General features: G+C 36.4%; 1 protein-coding gene across 2 annotated transcripts in view; it reads left to right on the forward strand.

Moving 5' to 3' along the window:
• ltk (leukocyte receptor tyrosine kinase) overlaps positions 1-19,772 on the forward strand; it is a 115,382-nt gene that overhangs the window by 49,690 nt on the left and 45,920 nt on the right. For both annotated transcript variants that reach the window (XM_036592678.1, XM_036592679.1), the window contains exons 5-10: positions 5,213-5,352; positions 7,454-7,594; positions 11,026-11,175; positions 14,627-14,727; positions 17,304-17,464; positions 17,881-17,975. In XM_036592678.1, coding sequence (XP_036448571.1) covers positions 5,213-5,352; positions 7,454-7,594; positions 11,026-11,175; positions 14,627-14,727; positions 17,304-17,464; positions 17,881-17,975 — 788 coding nt within the window. The remainder of the gene's footprint in view (positions 1-5,212; positions 5,353-7,453; positions 7,595-11,025; positions 11,176-14,626; positions 14,728-17,303; positions 17,465-17,880; positions 17,976-19,772) is intronic.

The following is a 19,772-nucleotide window of genomic DNA, read 5'->3' on the forward strand; positions in this document are numbered from 1 at the left end:
ACATGGCTGATCCGGATGGATATAAAATCATCAAGTAACACCTCTAAATGAGGAAATTACCCCATGACCTCATGTAAATATAATCCTGTCAAGATAGGGCTTAAATTACCATCTGTTTTTGCGGGATATGGTTTTTGGACTATACAGAGCAAATTGTGCATACAAGCAGCAATACATTGACATATGCCTTGTTCAGCAGCAGAGCGAGATGCAGCCACTGTTCTGTGAACAGAGGAGACGAATGTCATCTCAAAGCCTTTTGTTATGGAAATATCTGCTATATTGATTTTTTTGTGTTGGGCACAGCTACTCCAAGATGAATGAAAGCATTTTGTTTCTAAAAGTAGACACCAATGTTTCTCTGTGCGTAATTGGTTTTGACAGAGGGCTAGAAATGGGTTGTGATGCAATGCGATTTGGAAAGGAGCAGTACAAACATAATGGAGCCGATGCACTTATATACTGCGCCTGTTTAGGATGATGGACACTAGGACACTATTCAAGCTTTGTTTGGCCCAGTGCCTAACAGGTTTCATGGAGTGCTGTTTCATACAAATCAGATTTAGGTGATTTAGCCACAAACTGAAGTTACGTATGTGATGGAAAAAGGTTACGCTGATACAAATCCAGAAGTGTCCCAAAAGACTAAAGGTAAGGTTATGTGAACTATTTTGAAATCCTTTAAAAAATAGCTCTAGTTTGAGAGGTGGACGGATGTTCAGCTCAGTCCTCTTTTTGGTGCTGGTAAAAAAAGGTTGTAACATGTACAAGGGTACACAAAGTAATAGACCAGAGGGTCGATTGTTCTGAAGTGATTAAAAGGCCATTGAAAGGCGACATTCACATATTTATTATTATTGCTGGTTCTCATTGCTTGTTAATAAGCTGGTTTAGTGCTGGTAATTATTACAATTACTTTTAGATTCCCTTATTCACATTTTAACACCTTAAATTGCTCTGGACCTGATGGGATTTCCAGACCTTGCATCCCTTTCTCATACAATTAAAGGAGCTCAGCCAGTTTGCATTGTTTTCCATGTTATTACTAAACAACAACCATTAGGATGTAATAAAAAAGGAAGTTAAAAAAGCTAAAAAGTCTTTCTAATACAGGCTGTGAAAAGTGGTTGAGCCCTTGGTGCTAAAGTGCGTGAGTCATGGGGCACAGGTGTTTGAAGGCAATGAAGGACATAAAAGGAGATGGACTCTTTGCCAGGATAGTTTCTAAAGGTCAGCAGTGTGTAAAATATTAGAGACCTGATATTAACTGTTTAGACCTAGCCTCAGTACCATTCTTTTTGCAAGTATGCCGTTCGTTTTGCAAAGCTAATGGTATTAAAAATACAAACCCGATTCCAAAAAGTCAGAACAGTAGGATAAGTGGAAATAAAAACAGACAGCAATGATCTGCAAATCCTTTTTGACCCGTATTCTATTGAAAACAGTACAATAACAAGATATTTAATGTTTCAACTAATTAACTATTGTTTTTTGTATAAATATACGCTTAAAATTTGATGCCTGCAACAAAAACAATTTTTAACATTAAACAGCTTTCCGTAATCATTTCGGAACTGAGGACACCATTTATGAAAGTGGATTTTTTTTTATATTACTCTTCATAATGTGCAGAATGTGGCTTGGCATTCTCTTGCTGAAACAAGCAGAGACTTCCCAGAGACTTCCCTGAGACTTCCCTGAAAAAGATGTGAAAATGCGTATGTACCCCTCAGCATTAATGTTGCCTTGACAAATGTACAAATTACCCATTCCATTAGCACAAACACAACCCCATAGCCCTGTGCCTCTTTGGACCAGAGAACACAACGTCCATTATTTCCAAAAAAAATTTGAAAGGTAGACTCATCAGACCATAGCACACTTTTCGCACACAGCTTTAGCCCAGATAAGTCAGCGTCACTTCTGAATGTTGATATATGGTTTGCATAGTAGAGTCTTAATTTGCATTTGTAGATGCAGTGATGAACTTTGTCTACTGACAAGGGTTTTCCAAAGTATTCCCGAGCCCACACGGTTATATTCATTACAGAAGCATGTCGTCTGAGGGATAGAAGGTCCACATATAAATAGGAACGTCACACAACTGACATGTTTTATCATTACTCTGATTAGACAGATTAATAATAAGTGCCTACCTCTCTGAATGAGCTTGTGCATTCATTTGAAAAAAAAATCACAGTGCATCCAGTAATAAAGGAAGCCTCATGCATCTTTTATACAATGATAGAAACATAGTATCACACAGAAAGTTCTGAATGTGCTCGCTGATATATTTCACTCTGGCCAACGTAAACATGCGTGCACCTCAACTCCTCTGGCAGCAGATTTAAATGATTTAAAGTGGCCATCAGCATTTCCAATTCTCAAAATGGATTGCTGGCATTTCTCAGAATGGATCTTTGGCAAGACGCTCAGTTTGCTAGGGTTAGTGAAGTCATTTAGAAGACTTTTTAGAATAAAGTGTTTTAGAATCTTTGAAAGGCCATGCATACTTTGCTATTGTTGAGTCCATTTTTATTGTTTGGCCTTTGAAAAAACTTGGATTAACCATCACAGAATTACTTGATCACTACTATACTAGTAATAGCTCTAAATCAAATTGTGTGATAAAACCATTCCTGAAACATAACTACCTATGTATATATATTCCTAACTTTCTTTTGTTTTCTCCTTTAAAAAAGTTTTTGCACCCCACCACCTCCACATACGCCTGCCTTTCTTATAGATTTTCACGCTCCTCTCTTGGTTCTCCTGGAAGAGAGCTCTGGTCTTCTAGTGCAAAACAGAAGAACTCCAGTCCAAATTCTGTTCTGTGTTGTACTTTTCTTTCAGCTCCTGCAGTTCCACAGTGACTCTTCGTAACCATCAAGTTAAAGCATCTGCATTAACAAAATATTTATGCTGGAACTGCCATTTGAAACCAAAGCCAATGTGCAAAAATGTGTACTCCTGTGTAATGAGCACAAAATCTGGATCTTAGTGCAATGGAATAAAAAAAGGCAATCTCCTGAGCCATTTTCAGTTTTTTCTACATCTGAATACTTTATGCTTAAAGAAAGACAGATGAAGCCTTAAGGCATATTGCATGTCCATTCTTTTGAGAAAAAATACCCACTCATAATATTCAAATAGGAATATTCTAGGAAAGTTCAAAGTCTTGTAAAGTGAGCCTCAATTCTCTTTGCTGCTGTGTTTCTGGGTCGTCTTCTATTTATTGTGTTTACCTTTGTCTAACCTTTGCAGATAATTACTTTGTTGCTTTTCTGATAATTACTAACAAGTTTGCTCAGTTGAAAAAGCATGAAGAAAGGTGATCAAGTTTTTTTGGCAATTTCCGTGAACTGTTTCACTCAAACTGGCATACTTGCTCAGCGAAAAATTAAATTCACACAATGTTCCACTTAACCCAAATGTAGTCAGCCAACATCCATATTTTGTGCTTTTTTTTAGTTTAGCTATGGAACTATGAGGCTAATGGTGCTAACAATCAGTAGAAGTCCATAATCACTCAAATCTTTTCTGTAAATACATCCCCAAAACTTCTCTCAAACCGCATCTGAATCTTTGTTAACGTCGCTCAGACTTGTCAGTGTGGGTTAGTTTCAGGATGATGTACTGTGAGCTATAGAAATTAACAAAACTAAACACAGTGGGCAACCATTTTAGATAACCAGTGTTCTGGTGAATTCTGACTCCCTCGCTGAATCCAACTGTTTATGTTCAGACCTGTCACACAGGCATATGGACTCTAGATTTAGTTTGTGATTTATGTTGTTTCTGTGTATAAACATGCATTTTCAGTTTTAAAAAATCAAGATTTATGGTTGTTAATTAAAAGAAACAACAGAAATCGGGAACGTAATCTGTGTCGTCCGTACGCCTGCATGACATGCATACATGCAAAGAGGAGTCTGAATTTGGCACAACAACTTTTGTCTAAAATTAGTTATATAGTTCATAGCAAATCATTCTGTGTCCTATACCACGTTCACAACTCTGTATAACCTTAATGCAGTTTGTAGCTGGTTGAGAGAAGTTTTGGGGATTTGGGTGAGTATTTACTTCTAGTGTTTGTTAGAAACAATAGCCTTGTAGCTCCTGCTTAAAACTAAAGAAGTACAATTTGGACTCCAAACATACCTGGGCTGATTGACTGCCTGTAGTTTAAGTGGCTAATAGTGTGAATTTGATTTTTATCAAGCAGTTCTTTCTTAGATATTGCACTTATTGCCAGTCCAGCACAGAAGCATGATGTAATTTGATGTTAGTCATTGCTGGACTGTCCAGTGGGCTGGGCTACAAGAGCCATTGTCTAAATGTAATTTACTGTGTATCTCATGTCTTTAAATGTATAATTATGTAATCACACTGGAATAAGAAAGCAAAATAACAATATAACACGACTTTTATATGAAATTCATACCTCTGTTTACAGTTGAGCTTGTTAGAAAGCAGCTTTTCAGAACCCAGATTTAGAAAGAGAGTAGTAGGAACAGCAGAGAATGTTATTGTTGAGGTGGAGATATCAAGAGTGAGGGAACAGTTGGAGTAGTTAGAGAGCAGTTGGGAATGTATGTTAATATTAATAATGATTCAGAATTATTTGTAAAAATACAGAATGTGAAAATTCTGGAATCAAGTTTCCATGTATCCTTGGAAATCCCACTCCTATGGGTTATATACATATTCAGTCCTTTTGAGGATGTATATACAGTGTCATTTTCAAGGAAAAACCTCTGTTTGATTCGAGAACACTTTTTCTGAGCCGAGCTTACAGTTAAATGAGGTTCTGCAGTGTAGTTGTATGACAGCCCTCTAATGCAAGGGTTTAGGCATTAAAGGATTTTGAGTGATGTGGGATGTGAGCTCTTCTAGGCCTACACCAGGGCTCACTCAGCATTTCCTCCTGTCATTAGATTCCAGGCAAGAAATTAAGCTGAACTTCAAGCTCTGTATAAAGGAATGCTTGAAAATGGGCCTAGAAATTAAGAAGCGAATCCAAGTAGTTTGTAGAGATTCAGTCAAATTATACAAAGTTGGCCCAAGGGTTTTTAAAGGTTAGACTGGGGATATCTCAGCAGCATGTTTAATTTGCTTTTTGTGAATCAAAAACAGGTTAACATGGAACATTAGCCCTCTCCCTAAACCTGCATTCACTTATACACACATAATTTTAATCTTTGTGGACCAGGGCATCATGGGAGGTGCTGGAAGCGCCGATTGGTAAATTGGACGAGCCTTTCCAGGTGATGGTGCAGTACACTTCATGTAGTGGTCAGGATGTCGGATTTCTGGCCGTTGATTCACTGGAGCTGAAGGACTGTGACCCAGGTGAGTTCTTTTACAATCTGATAAAATGAGCCATGAGTCTGTGGCTACAGGCTAGGGACGAAAATCTCTCAACTCATGATATTTCAGTTTGATTAAGGTTCTTTAGACTGGCTTTACACAGTGAAAACTTTTATGAAGATAGTTGCAAATTGTGAGTTACCTGCAACAAAACGTCTATGCAACTTTACAGTTATACAAAACCATTAAAAAATATAGTTGCATGCAACATGTTCAGTTACTCCACTAGTTAGCAGCTCATGTTTTTTTTGACCACATCATTTTGACTATAAAGTGTGAATTTACATATTTACGTTTTTTTTGTGTTCTTTACTACATATTTAAGTTTTTCTATCTGTTATTTGTATATTAAGCCTTCAAAAATGAATGTTTAAGTAGCGATTATGGTTATTTTGTGTTTTATTTTCTTCTCCACTGATCTGGTGAAGTTTGAAAGTGTGTGTGGTTTGAAAGTGTGTCGTTTGACGTGATCATGTGATGTGTTATTGCGTTTTTGATTAGCTGGTTTATGAAACTTCTTTCACAAAGTTGAGACACTTTCAACTGTTTCAGCTAAGTTTCAAGTGAGTTGCAGGACGCTTTACATTATGCAATTCAAATGCATTTTAGTTTCATGTAAGTTTCATCTTATAAAGCCATCCTAAAGAGACAGTTTGATGTGTCATGAAAATGTCACTATGACTTATTTTGATTTGATCATGTTGGTCTGATTCAGACTTATTTGTAAAAATACACCTAACATACAAATGATACTGAAGGAGATATTTACTTTTTTATGATATTTTGCTAAAAATTACATTAGATGTTATCTATTTAAATATGCATACATTTGCATATTTTGTAAATACCAAAAATCTAGCCTTTGGATGAAGTTAGAATTAAAATGTTTTCATTGTGAAAACTCACTCCAGAGAAAGGATTTTTACAAACGGATTATTGAAATCTCATTGTTTTAAGTAGGAAAACTATGCATATGTGTAACAGCTCAGCACCTTGACAAATAAAGGCACACAGTGAATTATCACTTCAAAATGGTCTTTAACCTTTTAACTGTTGCCCCAATTTTGCCTAAAACAGCATACCCAAAGTAAAAGGAGCACTGTTTCCACATACTTTGGGCTTCAGTCACATTTGAAAGGTAACACACTCAATTTCCATCAGAATAACCGTATGAATTACTGATACAGAGTAACAGAGATTGGAGTGGAGGAGTTTCTAAGTGTTAACTCATTTTCGCTTAGAAAATCAGTGAAAAACATATAATTTGACAGGGGTGTTCAAACTTTTGCCTACAGCTGTACATGACCAGACATGGTAGTGGTAGTGAGGACAGAGCTAAGTCTTCTTAAATGTATTTCTGTTGAGTTTTGAGAGAGGTTCTTTATTTGTAGTTTGTAGATACAATTCAATTAAATCATCAAACCACAATTGTCGTTTCTGTCTGTAGTATCTTGCCTTAAGTAGAAATGTGTAGAATATTTTGGAAGTGCTAATTATTCATGAGAAGCACCAACTACAACTAGACTGTCGATACTATAAACAAATACACAGTGTATCTGTTTTTGATTATTACGCCTTCCATAATGTTAGGAAGTTGTTTGCCTACAGACATCCAGAAAGGCGATGTCTGACTGCTTGCCTCATAAAAGATGAAATGACAGAGGAAACCCTGCTCTTACGTTTTGCTATAATGAGTATATACTTAATTAAATATTATCACTGTCAATTGTAATCCATAGTAAGATTTTAAAATTGCTAAAGGTGTTTTGGCACAAACATCAATGGATCACAATGCATTTTTATATCCCTACTACATTTGGGCAACTGGCCTTTGCATCCACTGTGATTTGGGCACTAGTTACTGGTTGACCTTGAGATGCAGTTAAGCTGTTTTTGCTCCACTGGTCAGTCTTCTCTCGCCATTTAGATGTTGCTTCCTAAGACGTTGAGTCATTGTACTCAACATCTTATGACGTCAGTTCATTTTTATTCCCAGTTGAAATTCTGTCATTATTCACCTTTTTTGATTCATGTGTGTGATTTCTATACTGAATCTGTTCTTTCTTTCTCTGGGTTCTGTCAGAGAGCGGTGATTTAGTGTTGGGTCCAGACTGCGAGGAGGACTCAGGCTTTCACTGTGATTTGGGGGACTGTGTGGACAAAAGCAGAGTGTGTGATTTCCACTCTGACTGCCCTCTGGGGGAGGATGAGGGCTTCATCTGTGGTGAGTCTGGTATAGTTTCTGAGAGATTTCATTGCCTTTTGACTGCATAATGTTGTGTAATATCTGTTAATCAGCCCTGAGGTGAGGTGAAGATAATGACTGTAGACAGTTAGCAGATTTTGAACCCTCTTCCTAAACTTGCAAAAACAGCTTCTCTTGTTCGTGATACTGTGCAGTATAAAGGAGAAGCTTGTAATTAAGCTGTCACGATTAAGATGTCACTATCAATTATGTTGATAATTGAGTAATCTGCCAGTTATGTTAATGATTGATCACATAATCTGCATTTTGAAAGGCCACATAATAAAAATGACTTAACTGAACAGTTGCAGACTATGCATAGCATTTCAGAAATTCCAGAATACTGCATCTGAAAAAAAATTACTTAAATTAAAATTCATTTAGTAATATAAAGATACTATGTGGCAGAAAATGCATATAAAATATGAAAATGGTTGTGTTCATCAGGGTTTGTTTCTTACAAGAGAGACCTTTAGCAGAATCTAAAATATGCATAATCATAATACAGCTAATCATTTCAGATTCATTGAGAAATTACATTTTAATCTACTTGTAATAGTACTTCTGTTGTATTCTCTTAGAAAGTACGGTTAAAATGAGCTTGCTAACAATTAACTTACTAGATTGTGCTGCACAGTAGGGATGTAAATGATTAGCCATTTAACCATTAACTGACAAATAAACAATGGTTCAATCAGTGCTCAGTTAATCAGTTCATCATATTGATTTAATTTTCAATTATTTTCCAATAATCAACAGTTCCTGTTAGGTGGGTTTATCATTCAAGATGAGAAATATATTTTTATTATATGCATGAGGACGCAATGACGAAACAGATATTGACACAGATATTTTTAATAACATGATCACGTACTTTATTTTTCCTTATGTATTTGTTATCAGATTAACTAGGATACTGTTTGCTCTCTGTGCGTGAAATGTGACTGTGTTGTACTGCTAGTGGGAAATGAGGGACGAAAGGGGAGGGGTCAGAACACAGAACAATCTGCTGTGAAAACAATTCACACAAAAAAAGTCACACAAATCTCCACAGACACATCCACTCAGACGTAAAACAGACAGCGCAACTGCAGCTTTCTTCATATCAAACAATTATAGCTGCTACAATAAAAATACCATTTTAACTTAATAAAACCTTTTTGTAAATATTAACTAAATCCAGCTAGCTTTTGCAAATCAAACATGTTTCCATCATATAAATATTTTTTATTAACATTATAAAAGAAAACAATGCCTAATTTAAATGAGGGCCTTCTAAAGCAGGTAGAAATGCATTTTATGGCTACTGTGAAAGTGACTGAATCCAGATGTGAGTACTCGTAAGTGTACACAAACGAGTATTTTACAAAAGCTTAGAATTGGCTCAGCCAAATAGATTTCAGAACTGGAGCTATTTGTTTTATAGTTAACATATTAATGGATTGCATGCTTGATTTTTCGCATCTCTGCTGCACAGTCGACGCTTATTTCTGGGTTAGACCAGGTTGTCTCTCTCTTTTGAATTGCTATCTTTTCTAAGAAAACACAGATTTTCCATTAACAAATTACTACCTGAAATGTTCACTGGCTTTTCTGTTGCATTTTTCACTACATTTGTACTCTTTATTTTAAGGTCTTTTGTTTCAACTATGAATGGAGCTATTTTCTAATTCATCTACACCTTTCCTCAAAAGCTCCAGCACTCCATAAGAAGTGATTTTTTTCAATTTATGATAATTGAAGCATTCATTTGGATGGACGCCTATGAGTGATTAATCCTGTTAAGATTTGTGAGATCACTTTTGGCAATTTGCATTTCAATGAGCACGCACAGTTAAAGTGTGTGGAGTGGTGTGGTGGGACAGCGTGAGGAGGGACTGCAGAGTCACTGGCAGGCTGTGTGCCATACACATTAGCTGTATTAAAGTTTTAGTGCATGATAAATTGTTAATCCTTTCAGCGAAGGCGGTGGATTAGCCATCCTGAAAGTGCTTCCCTTGCGCTGTCAGAGTGCTGTGTTAAAACTGAAGAACCATGACTGCAGGCAGTCATACATAAGAAGCAGAAATGTGTCAGCTGTGCCTTGATTTAGAAATACTGAGGTCCTTTTTTTGACCACATGTATTCAAAATATCTTAAAGTATGTAATGCTAATGATGACATGCAGTACTGTGTGAAGTTGGACATAGCCCTGCTGTTAGCCATTAAGGACAAGTACAAGCATCAGGAAAAAAGCATTAAAGGTATTTAACAGAAAATTATACAGAAGCCTCAACAGCTAAATATAATATTGTATTTGTCATTATTTAGAGTGTCCACTTTTTGCCTTTATTACAGCTTCCATTTTTTAAGGAAACCTGCTTTCAATTTTTCAAAGAAATCTGCAGGGATATTTTTCTACACCTCCAAAGTTCAGTCTTAGAAGTTGTTTGTATTTCTCTGCTTCTCACGATCCAAATAATCCCACTTACAATTTTTGACTCATCAGTCTGTAAAATCTACTCCACATTTCAGATGTCCAGTTTGTGTTCTGGTGCATTTTTTCATTTTTGCCTTTTTCTTTTTCTCAGTAATGGTTTCTTGACGGCTACACATCTTTCAAACTCATAGTGTTGAGTTATTTTTTCACATTGGAAGGATGGACAAAAAACGTGTGAATTTTTTCAGAACTGAAGCAACAGTGGAGCTTGATTTTCTCCTCTCTCGCAAAGATGAAAGCTATAGGTACTGTTAATCTGACGGTGAGAATTGTGGTGGTCTACCAGGTCCTACACGGTTGTTAGCAGTCCCATTTTCTCTACATCTTTTGATCATGTTTTAAACTTCAGTTTTGCAAACTCACTAATTTTCCTTTAAATCTCTACTTTCTTATGCAAGTGGATTATTTTATATAAAATTTCCTCTGAAACTTCACCTTTAGGCGTTTTACATGCACATGATAAAGAAATTTATGAATGTTAGTGTCTGCTTGAAGGGGAACATCAGCTTTGGGAACATCTTTTGTCAGGAGGACTCAGCTGTAACTCGTTAGTTCTGAGATTGGAAGGATTGAAGAGTTATAGTGGCAGTAGGTGCACTAAGTGGACAAGTTTAATGTTGATGAATTTGATATACTGATACAGTAGCTTCTCATGGTGAGTTTTACCTGCATTATTAATTTAACAAGAACTGATTTATAGACTGTTAAAAAGTAGTTAAAAATAAATAAAGTAGTAATTTAAATGCATAATTCTCTTTTGAGAACTAATAAACCATAACCTAGAGCAAAGTTAGCCTGCAAGTTTCTGCGACTTTTTTTTGCAGCAGCTTGGATGCATCCAGGATAACTAACCAGCACTACAGGCCTCTCTTGCAGTTACAGTTTCACTGCGTGTCTTGTGCTCTAAAAAGTCTGTACCTTGTCTTTGCAGGTAGATTGCCGTTGGGTTCATACTGTTCATTTGAGTCAGGCTCCTGTGGGTGGTCAGCTTCTGATAGACAGTCTTCCTGGATGCTAGCCAATGGTGAACAACTGTCCGAAAGCACTGACCTTCTAGGAACAACACTCCAAAACACTCAAGGTGAATATGTGACTCTAAAGTGGTGAGCGGTTCATTTTATGTTAATCACATACTTCATTTTGAACCATATGAACACCAATAAAATTGAATTTCTTTTAGGCCTGTCAGAGTTATGATGTTATCACATTATCGCAATTATTTGAAACAATCGCAGTTATTTAAACTGACTGCCATCATTTTCCACAGTCGTTAAATTTCACAATCATATTCACTGCAAAAATGTGAAATGGATAATTGAGGTGAGGCAAATATAAATAAGAGGAAGCGGTAAATGTATTCTTAAAGACATCATGGAGTCTAAAACTGTCTGTTTACTTGTTAGCTGTGTAGCTAATTCTAACATTTTTAGCTTGTATGCTAGCAGAATGAGTGTTTTTTTCACAAAAACTTTGTCTCTTCTTTGCCTCTACACATGACTGTATGTAATCATAGACATCTGTGTGAACTTGCTTTGCGACATTGTTAGCACATAATTTTGAAAGTACCACCAGTGATGACTACTGTCTAAACTAGGAAGGAAGATAGCTAATCAGCTGATTTGGGCACTTTAAGTTTGTACTTTAATAGTTGCAAACAATGAACAAGAAAAGACAATGAAATCATTAATCACAGTTAAATGTCATGATCCTAACAATTTTTTTTTGTGATGCAAGTGATACAATAGATAATTATGGATTTATCTGGATGTGCATGAAACACTGAAGGCTTTAATAAGCTGTTTTCATTATGTTGCCCTGGTAATTTCAGTAGCATTGAGCTTTAGACTATTAGGTAGATAGAATCAGTGTGATAGGTCGGAAGGTAAGAGTAGGGGACTCCTATGAGAAAGTTAAAGTGTGAACTGTTGGTAGAAAAATGACTGACTTTTGTTATCTATCACTTTAACTATTGTGTGCTTTAGTCTTAATGTCTAACTAACAAGAGCTGATGGTTCTTTGCACTAGCTTTCATTTGTAGTCATTATCAGGATGCCTACATTTAAGGTATGTTCATCTGTCTTGCATTAGGCAGTGAGTAGCATCAAAACACAGCCCACAAATCAGAATAATTGGCTTAGGCATGCTGGAAAAAGCCACATTAGACAAAACTGAACTCATTTGTATCAAGAATCACAAGTAGATAAATGTTTTAAATCTGAAACCGGTAATGTTGCAGTTCTCTCCATCTCCTTGAATAGATTAATCCCCCAACTCTTGGAAGAAGAGTTCAGTGAGAAAGTCTGTTTTCTTCTCACACAGGAGGTGACATAGTGTCTCCAAGAGGATCCCCAAGAACGAAAAGATGATCCCCCAGATTTCTTTCCACATTTCAGAGATTACATGTACAGTGTAAACCTGTACTTTCAGTTATGAATGTCACTGATGGGACTTTTCCCATAGATGCACTGCATTTTCCAAATTTCTAATGGGAAAATTACTGGCATGTTCTGTAGATACCACTCGGAATTTTCACTTTATGAAATATCCTTGGGAGATGGTTGCAGTGATTTAAGGGCCAGCTGAGAACACTTCAGTATTATGCAGCTCAGCTTGATATTGGCAAGTCAGACTGGGTTTTGGTGCATGCAGCACAGCCGTTCACTTTATGGTTGGCCGGCTGGTGTCCAGCTTTGTAGCTCCAGCTGAGATCTGCTATGCAGCTTTCAAGTGGAAACACGTTAGCTCTTGTCTTTGTGCAAAACGCAGAGGAATAGACAGGCTTGCTTCTCCCTAGTAGAAAGAATACTTCTAAGACTGGTTTCTGATATATTTTTGTACTCTTGTTGAAGAGCAGAGTGTTGTTTGAACATAAAGGAAAAGCCGTTTTGACAACCTTGCAGGGAAAGCCAAGACAGCCTTAACCCTCAGAGGTTGAGAGTTCTTACTTCTGTTTTCCTTTACTGTTCAAGAGTAATGTTTGTGTAATATGTAATTATGCAGTTATTAACATTCAAATTTGACTAACATTCAGAATGATGGTCTCGAGTCTGCACTTTCTCACATTTGTTTCAAAAGATGGGGAGTCAGAGCAAGCACGTTTACTCTCCCAGCTCGGTAGCATTGTGTGATGGGGAGACCTTGGTAAAGGGTGAAACTGGCCATGACTAAACTGGGGGGGAAACTGTGTAAAATAAATAAATAAATAAATAAAATAACAAATATGTTTTTCTTTATGAAAAATAACATTAGGTGCAACAGTAACTTTTGATTCAGTTGAAATCAAAATAAAACTCTCTTCTACTTCTGGAAACAAATGCGCTATTGACTGAAATTTTGGAGTGCACACTTTGGACACAATTTCTCTGCTTGTTTTAGTGACCTATGAGGGAGAGACTCTCATCAAAAAAATCCCTATTTGAGCTGGATTAGTTTTACCTGGTGAGGTGCTGTAATTTGAGCGATTGCAGAGGAGATCTGTGGTAGTATAGCTAAAGCTACATTAAGATAGCTTTTTACAACACAAATATAGCCATTCTATAATTTGTCCAGAGCTCCTTCAGTAATAGTAGTCCTCTTCAAATTGACATCACAGTAGTGTAACAACAAAACCAGACAACTTGAAGGCAAAGCTAACCGCTATAACAGAGCTCGATTTCTTAATCCTCAGGTACATGACAGCGGGCCTCACCCCACACTGAAATGAGATGCAAAGTCTCCTCCCTCATCTAGTGTGGTGTTGTTTTTTTGTTGTTGTTTTTTTTTGGCATGAGACAAGCACCTGTCACATAACGCTGACGTTAACGACCCTCACCTTGTTTGTTCTATCCTTTACAAATCGACAATGCAGTTACACACAGATTACATTACCAGTCCTCCTGTGGTAAAACTAATCAAGCTCGAATAGGACTTTACAACATTCCTTGGTTTTTGCCTGTGATTAATGTGTCTTCTAGGGGTTAAAGGGGAATTCCATAGATTTCGGGTTGAGAGGTAAACAGTCATACACAGTGTTTGGATGTGAAATAGTGGATTGTAGAGACTCTTTCTTCACAGTTGTGGTGATAGGAACCAGGGGTACACCACAAATAAAGCCATTTTAAGTACTACATGAGTCTGAGTTTTTATGTGTAATGTTGATAATGGAAAAAAAGAGAGAATCTAAAAAAAGTTTTTTTTTTATTCTGTACTATTTAGCCTTAAAACACACTGCATGAACTTTTCTGCCATGAATGGATTAAAAAACCTTAGGCCTAAAACTTTATCTCACCTTTATATCACCACCATTGTAGACAACTTAACTCAGTAAGTTTCTCTATAAAGAAGCATTTCAAATCAAATCGCTTTGAATGACAATAACTACATCTTAATTATATAATTAATCAAAAAGTCTGAACAATCAGTGGATTCTCCTTTAAGCTAGATGACCTGTTGAAATGAACTCAAGAGATCTTGATTGTATTAATTACAAACTAAAAAGATTTGGAAGTAACAAATTTGTTTCCTGTATGCTCTGACTTTTATTCCCTTCTAAGGTCACTTCCTGTTCCTAAAGGTCAGAGGCAACGCTAATGGTAACGAGGCATCCATTCAAAGCCCGGCTCTTCCTTCAACTGTATCTAGCCGAGAGTGCCAGGTGAGAATTGGTATGGCTTGGTATGGTTGGGTATGGCTGTCTCTATAGACTAAAGCTTTGTTAAGATAACTTTTAATATCCTCCATAACAGTGCTCATATACTATATGTCCAAATGTAGCCAGACAACTCTTCTAATAAGTCAATTCAGCTACATTAACCTATTAAATGGAACATCTTGCTGGTGATCCTTTCTGGGAATTTGGCGGTGGCTCTTTGAACTTCTTTAAATCTGCTTCCAGAGGAATTTTGAATGACCATGCTGGCCTGAGTGAACGCGTCAGCATGTAGAATCAGAGCTTTTAGAATGCTGTTGCTTTTCTAACGATGAATAAGAGAGGCTTGAGGCCTCCTTTATTTTTTGATGCATTGAGATTTTTTTTCTGAGTGAGCATACAAGCTCATTCAGAGTGCAGTTTGAATCGGTAAGCGCTTATTATTGTCTTGTTTGATCAGAGTAATGATAATGTTTGACTTATAGTCCAGTGCCTGTGTTTTCTTGTTCTGGAAGGTAGTTTGTGGGACAAATTAAATAAAAAAAAAATCTACTAATTTTTTAGCTGGTAGATTACATTCTTTACATATCAAATAAATGCAGCAACAGCACTTCATGTTATTAATGAAGAAAAGCGGATTCAACAGCAAAGTTGCCACGCGTTTGTGTCAGTCTTTAAAGGTTAAGGTGCACCCATTGTTAACATTGGCATTTAATTAAATTCTCCACAGAGAAGCATTGCCAATAGAGCTCTGGAGCACACATGCATGAGCCTAAGATCACTATGCCCAGTGCCAAGCAGGGCTTGATACGGACATAAAATGCGATAAAGTTATTGGACACATAAACAAAAAAATAACCTCTTCTTTAAGCAAGTAGCAAACAAAAAAACACAAAATTACAAAAGCACCATTCACTATAGTGTGAAATAATGTAATACTAATAGCTAATTACATCAAAACTGGAAGCACATTTTTGTTCATTATAAAGATGTCTACACGCTAGAAACTGACATGCCTGTATGCAGAGAAAAGTTAACACATCAAGCATTTAAAAGTTTAAATCAGGTTAACTTTGGCTGCAACAGATTCTGACATAGAAGCATGTCAGTCAATGAAAACATGCATGAGCGAGCGAAGAGTCTGATTTGCTTGCTTGAATTCGAACCATACAATCTCTGGCCCTGCTCTATCCTCGTAGGCTTCTGGGCTGAACAAGGACACTACTGCGAAGCACTGCTATGAAGCATCAAAAGCTATTTGACTGCTAGTGGTGCCCCCTTGTGGAGCATTTGTAGCTTACGAAACATGAGTTCCATTTTAAATTTAATTTCTTAAAAAGCTCCATTTGGTAATGCAGGTTTGTCGTGACAGTTGCCGTTACTGCTCATATATTTTACCATACAGTAAGTGCATTTAATACCCAACCCTGAGAGTGAGAGTAGTCATCAAGGTTCAAGCATTTTTACAGGCTAGTAGTTCAGGATAGAGTAATTTTCCCCATCATTGGGCTGTAAAGCAGTGGAGCTGTATTGTCTGGATTGAAGGAGCTCCATTCAGTACCAATACCAATTTGGTATGAGTTGGAGTTGCGTTTGTGATCCAGAACTGAACATCAGTTGAACTGAACATCAGCGCCATCATTCAGCATTAATGAGACAGCTGTGCTTTTCCTGAAGTTAGAGCCAGTAAACGATGGAAAAGTAATACATCTGACCTTTTTTCACCTTCATCTCACTCTAATAACGAGCAGCTGAGAGCTGTTCAAAGCTAATTATCTTTGCGACAAGGGCTTATTCCGCTGGTTAGTTTGTTTGCTGTTTGTGACGCATGTGGTTCATTCATGTGACATTACTGATTAGAATGTGCGCATGCGGGTCTGTTCAGGACGGCAGTTTGTTCACATTAATGACAGATTTGAGTCACCTACAAAAATTTGAACCATCAAGTTAGAAGGATCGGATCTGAGCAAAAATTAGGAATTAAGTAACAAGGCTTGTAATATGAATGTAGCCTAAGGCTCTTGTGACTGAATACAATCATAGCAATGTTCCAACATCTAGTGTAAAGGATTTCCAAAAGAGTAGAGCAGACTCTGTAAGTGCAGCAAAGGGGGAGCAAACTCCCTAGTAATACCCTTGACTTCAGAAGAAATGTTGGATGAGCAGGTGTCTAGTAACATTTTGGCATATAGTGTATATGTACTTCATGAACTAAGGAGAAGTACACAGCGGTCCTCATACACTAATTTGTATCTTTTCTTTAAATTTATGTTTTTTTCAATACAGGGGTATGCTTTTGGATACACAGGCGTGTTGTATTTTAGTTTACATCAGTTTACAATTAGCTGTTTGATTCTGCTCACATTACATTTTATGATTGACGCATGCACAGTCCTGCCCATCTGAAGACATTTACTAAAAATTGTTTTTCTGATTATTCTGATTATTATATATACAGTATATATACACACACTGAAATATATATATATATATATATATATATATATATATATATATATATATATATATATATAAATGTTATTGACTATGTTGTCCCATCTTTAATCCATTTTGGTATGTAGTTGCACTTCTCGCTGTATCTGTACGGAGATTTTAATGGCACAGTGCTGCTGTCGGTGGTGGAAAACGGTACTGCAGCGACTCCTTTAGTGTGGGAAAGGGCTGGACAGTGGAACGACGATTGGCAGGACATCACTCTGCAAGTCACTGACCTCCTAAAAGGGTAATGGAGATGCTGCATTTTATTTAACACGCCAAACAAAAGAAGTGATTTACTTATTTTTCTTGTATTTAATTTTTTTCCCCAAAGGGCCACTTATGTGTGGTTTTATGTACCAATATATAATTTTCTTAACTAAAATGAGTTATATTTGCAGCACAATTTCCATTTATGAGCTTTGTGGACTTGAAAGTGGATGGTATGTTTTGAAACTTTAACAGTGTTTGCATACTACATGAAACTTTTATTTCCAAATATTTATCGATTTCGCTGATATGGGCCTTTTATGCTGAATTCATTGTGGCTGTGATCATACGTCTCGACTAAGCCACCCTAGTTGGTAACTGAAATGAATGAAGTTTATTAGATGTTTATCTTCATCACGTCCTCAACCTTTGTTTTATTTGTTTTGACTGCAGGTTCCATATAAAAGTGCAGGCTCTGTGGGCCACCGGCTCGAAGGCTGACATTGCACTGGATGAAATTTCATTAAGTGCAGCATGTTTTGACACAGGTAACCTTTTACCCACGAAACACACACACAAATATACCATCGTAGTCATGAGACTCTATCAACTCCACTTTTTCTGTTTTTGTTTTTTCTTTACAACATCTAAAAGCACCAGCTGCCCTTTACATTGTGCAAACATTTCATGACAGTTGGACCAATAGAAAATTTGAGAAGTTGGTTTTCATAGATATTTCTTTTTCTTATGACAGCAATGCATATTAGATCTGTTATTCCTGTGTTTAAGGTAGTGTTTCTCAGACAAATGGTGATAGTAAAAAAAATCTACAGTATGTGGCTGTAAACACATATTCAATAAATAAGGTACTAAACAGACGTATAGCACTGTATCGCTGAATTTAGGCTATTGCATAAAATAGCGTCCACTAATCATAGGCATTGATGAACCTCTCTATTGCATAGTTATTGGGTGTTTGACCAGTACTGACTATGTAGTGATTCAAACTAGTGCTGCATGATATAGACACATTTTCATATTGTGATTACATTGGTATTATTCTAAAAGAATACCGCAGTACCAGTACCACCATTTTTAAATTTTGGTGCCTGTTGAAAATGTTTTAGCTAGCCTAGTAAGTGATACACACACTATCTCTGCCTTCTCATTCACATCCATAACAACATGTCCTTGGCAGTGCGCTCACTTTCGAGCAAAACTGTCTTACTTTACAGCGTTGTTAAAACATCACATTGCAGTTGGACTGAATTTTTAACACTTACTATGATGGAGTGTATTCGAATGCTGATTTTCATTGTTCAAATGCTGGTTTGATTTTGTTTTGCCCTGTTGCTCCCATGATACACTAGAAAAAATGAAATGATTAGAACAGAATATTAAAGCGTTCATAATGTTGAAATGTTAAAGCAGTAAGCTGCAAGAGGCTGTGTGTTACTGTGACTTTATCATGGGTAAGGGGTGTTATTGGGCATGTGTGTATGAGTAGCAGAATAACACTACCTTACCTGTGGTAAAATCACTGTAATATCTGAAGTGAGACAACAACATAAAACAGGATAAAATGCTCCATTTCTCTCTAAATATAATATATTATAATTAAAAACAATCGCAGTAGACAATGCCTCCACCAAGAAATGTACTTAGCTTTTTCAATGAGTAAAGCAATAAAGTGACTGTTGTCTTTTTTTTTAAAAAAAGGGATCTGAACTTTAACTTAAAATAAAATTACTAAAATTAGCATTAAATTCATCACAGAAACACTTAAATGTATGTGTCTGCGTTTAATATGGTGGTTTTGGCCTGTCCCACCTCACTGACATTGAACTTCTCTGACAAATGTGTTCATTAATATCTTCCAGTAATGCCATAATTACAATTTTATAATTTCCAAGTATGGGTTATTTGGTTAATTTTCTAATAATATATATATATATATATATATATATATATATATATATATATATCAGTTAGCATGCAACATGTGCAACCTGTAAAGCTAACCACTCCTGAATGCTAGCTTATTTGCTTTTTTGAGTTCTCAACCCTGTTACTTGCAACTCTGTTACCCAATTTTTTAACCTTTATTTTTAAACGAAAACGGCTTGGAAAATGGCTTGAAACAGAACCAACTAGATGTGGTGTATAATCTCTCTGTTCAATCCTGCTACTCGCTTCAACCCTGTTACCAAGTCTTTTAAGATGAAAATAGCTCATGAAGTATCTGATTTGACAGCCTGAGGTGGGAAAATAATATTTTGTAAGCTTAAGCACTTTCTTTGACTAATACATGTAAAAGTTTAAAGAGTTTTGAGATATAATATGAA

The sequence above is a fragment of the Colossoma macropomum genome, unplaced genomic scaffold (assembly GCF_904425465.1).
Source record: "Colossoma macropomum unplaced genomic scaffold, Colossoma_macropomum, whole genome shotgun sequence".
In the NCBI taxonomy this organism is placed as follows: Eukaryota; Metazoa; Chordata; class Actinopteri; order Characiformes; family Serrasalmidae; genus Colossoma; species Colossoma macropomum.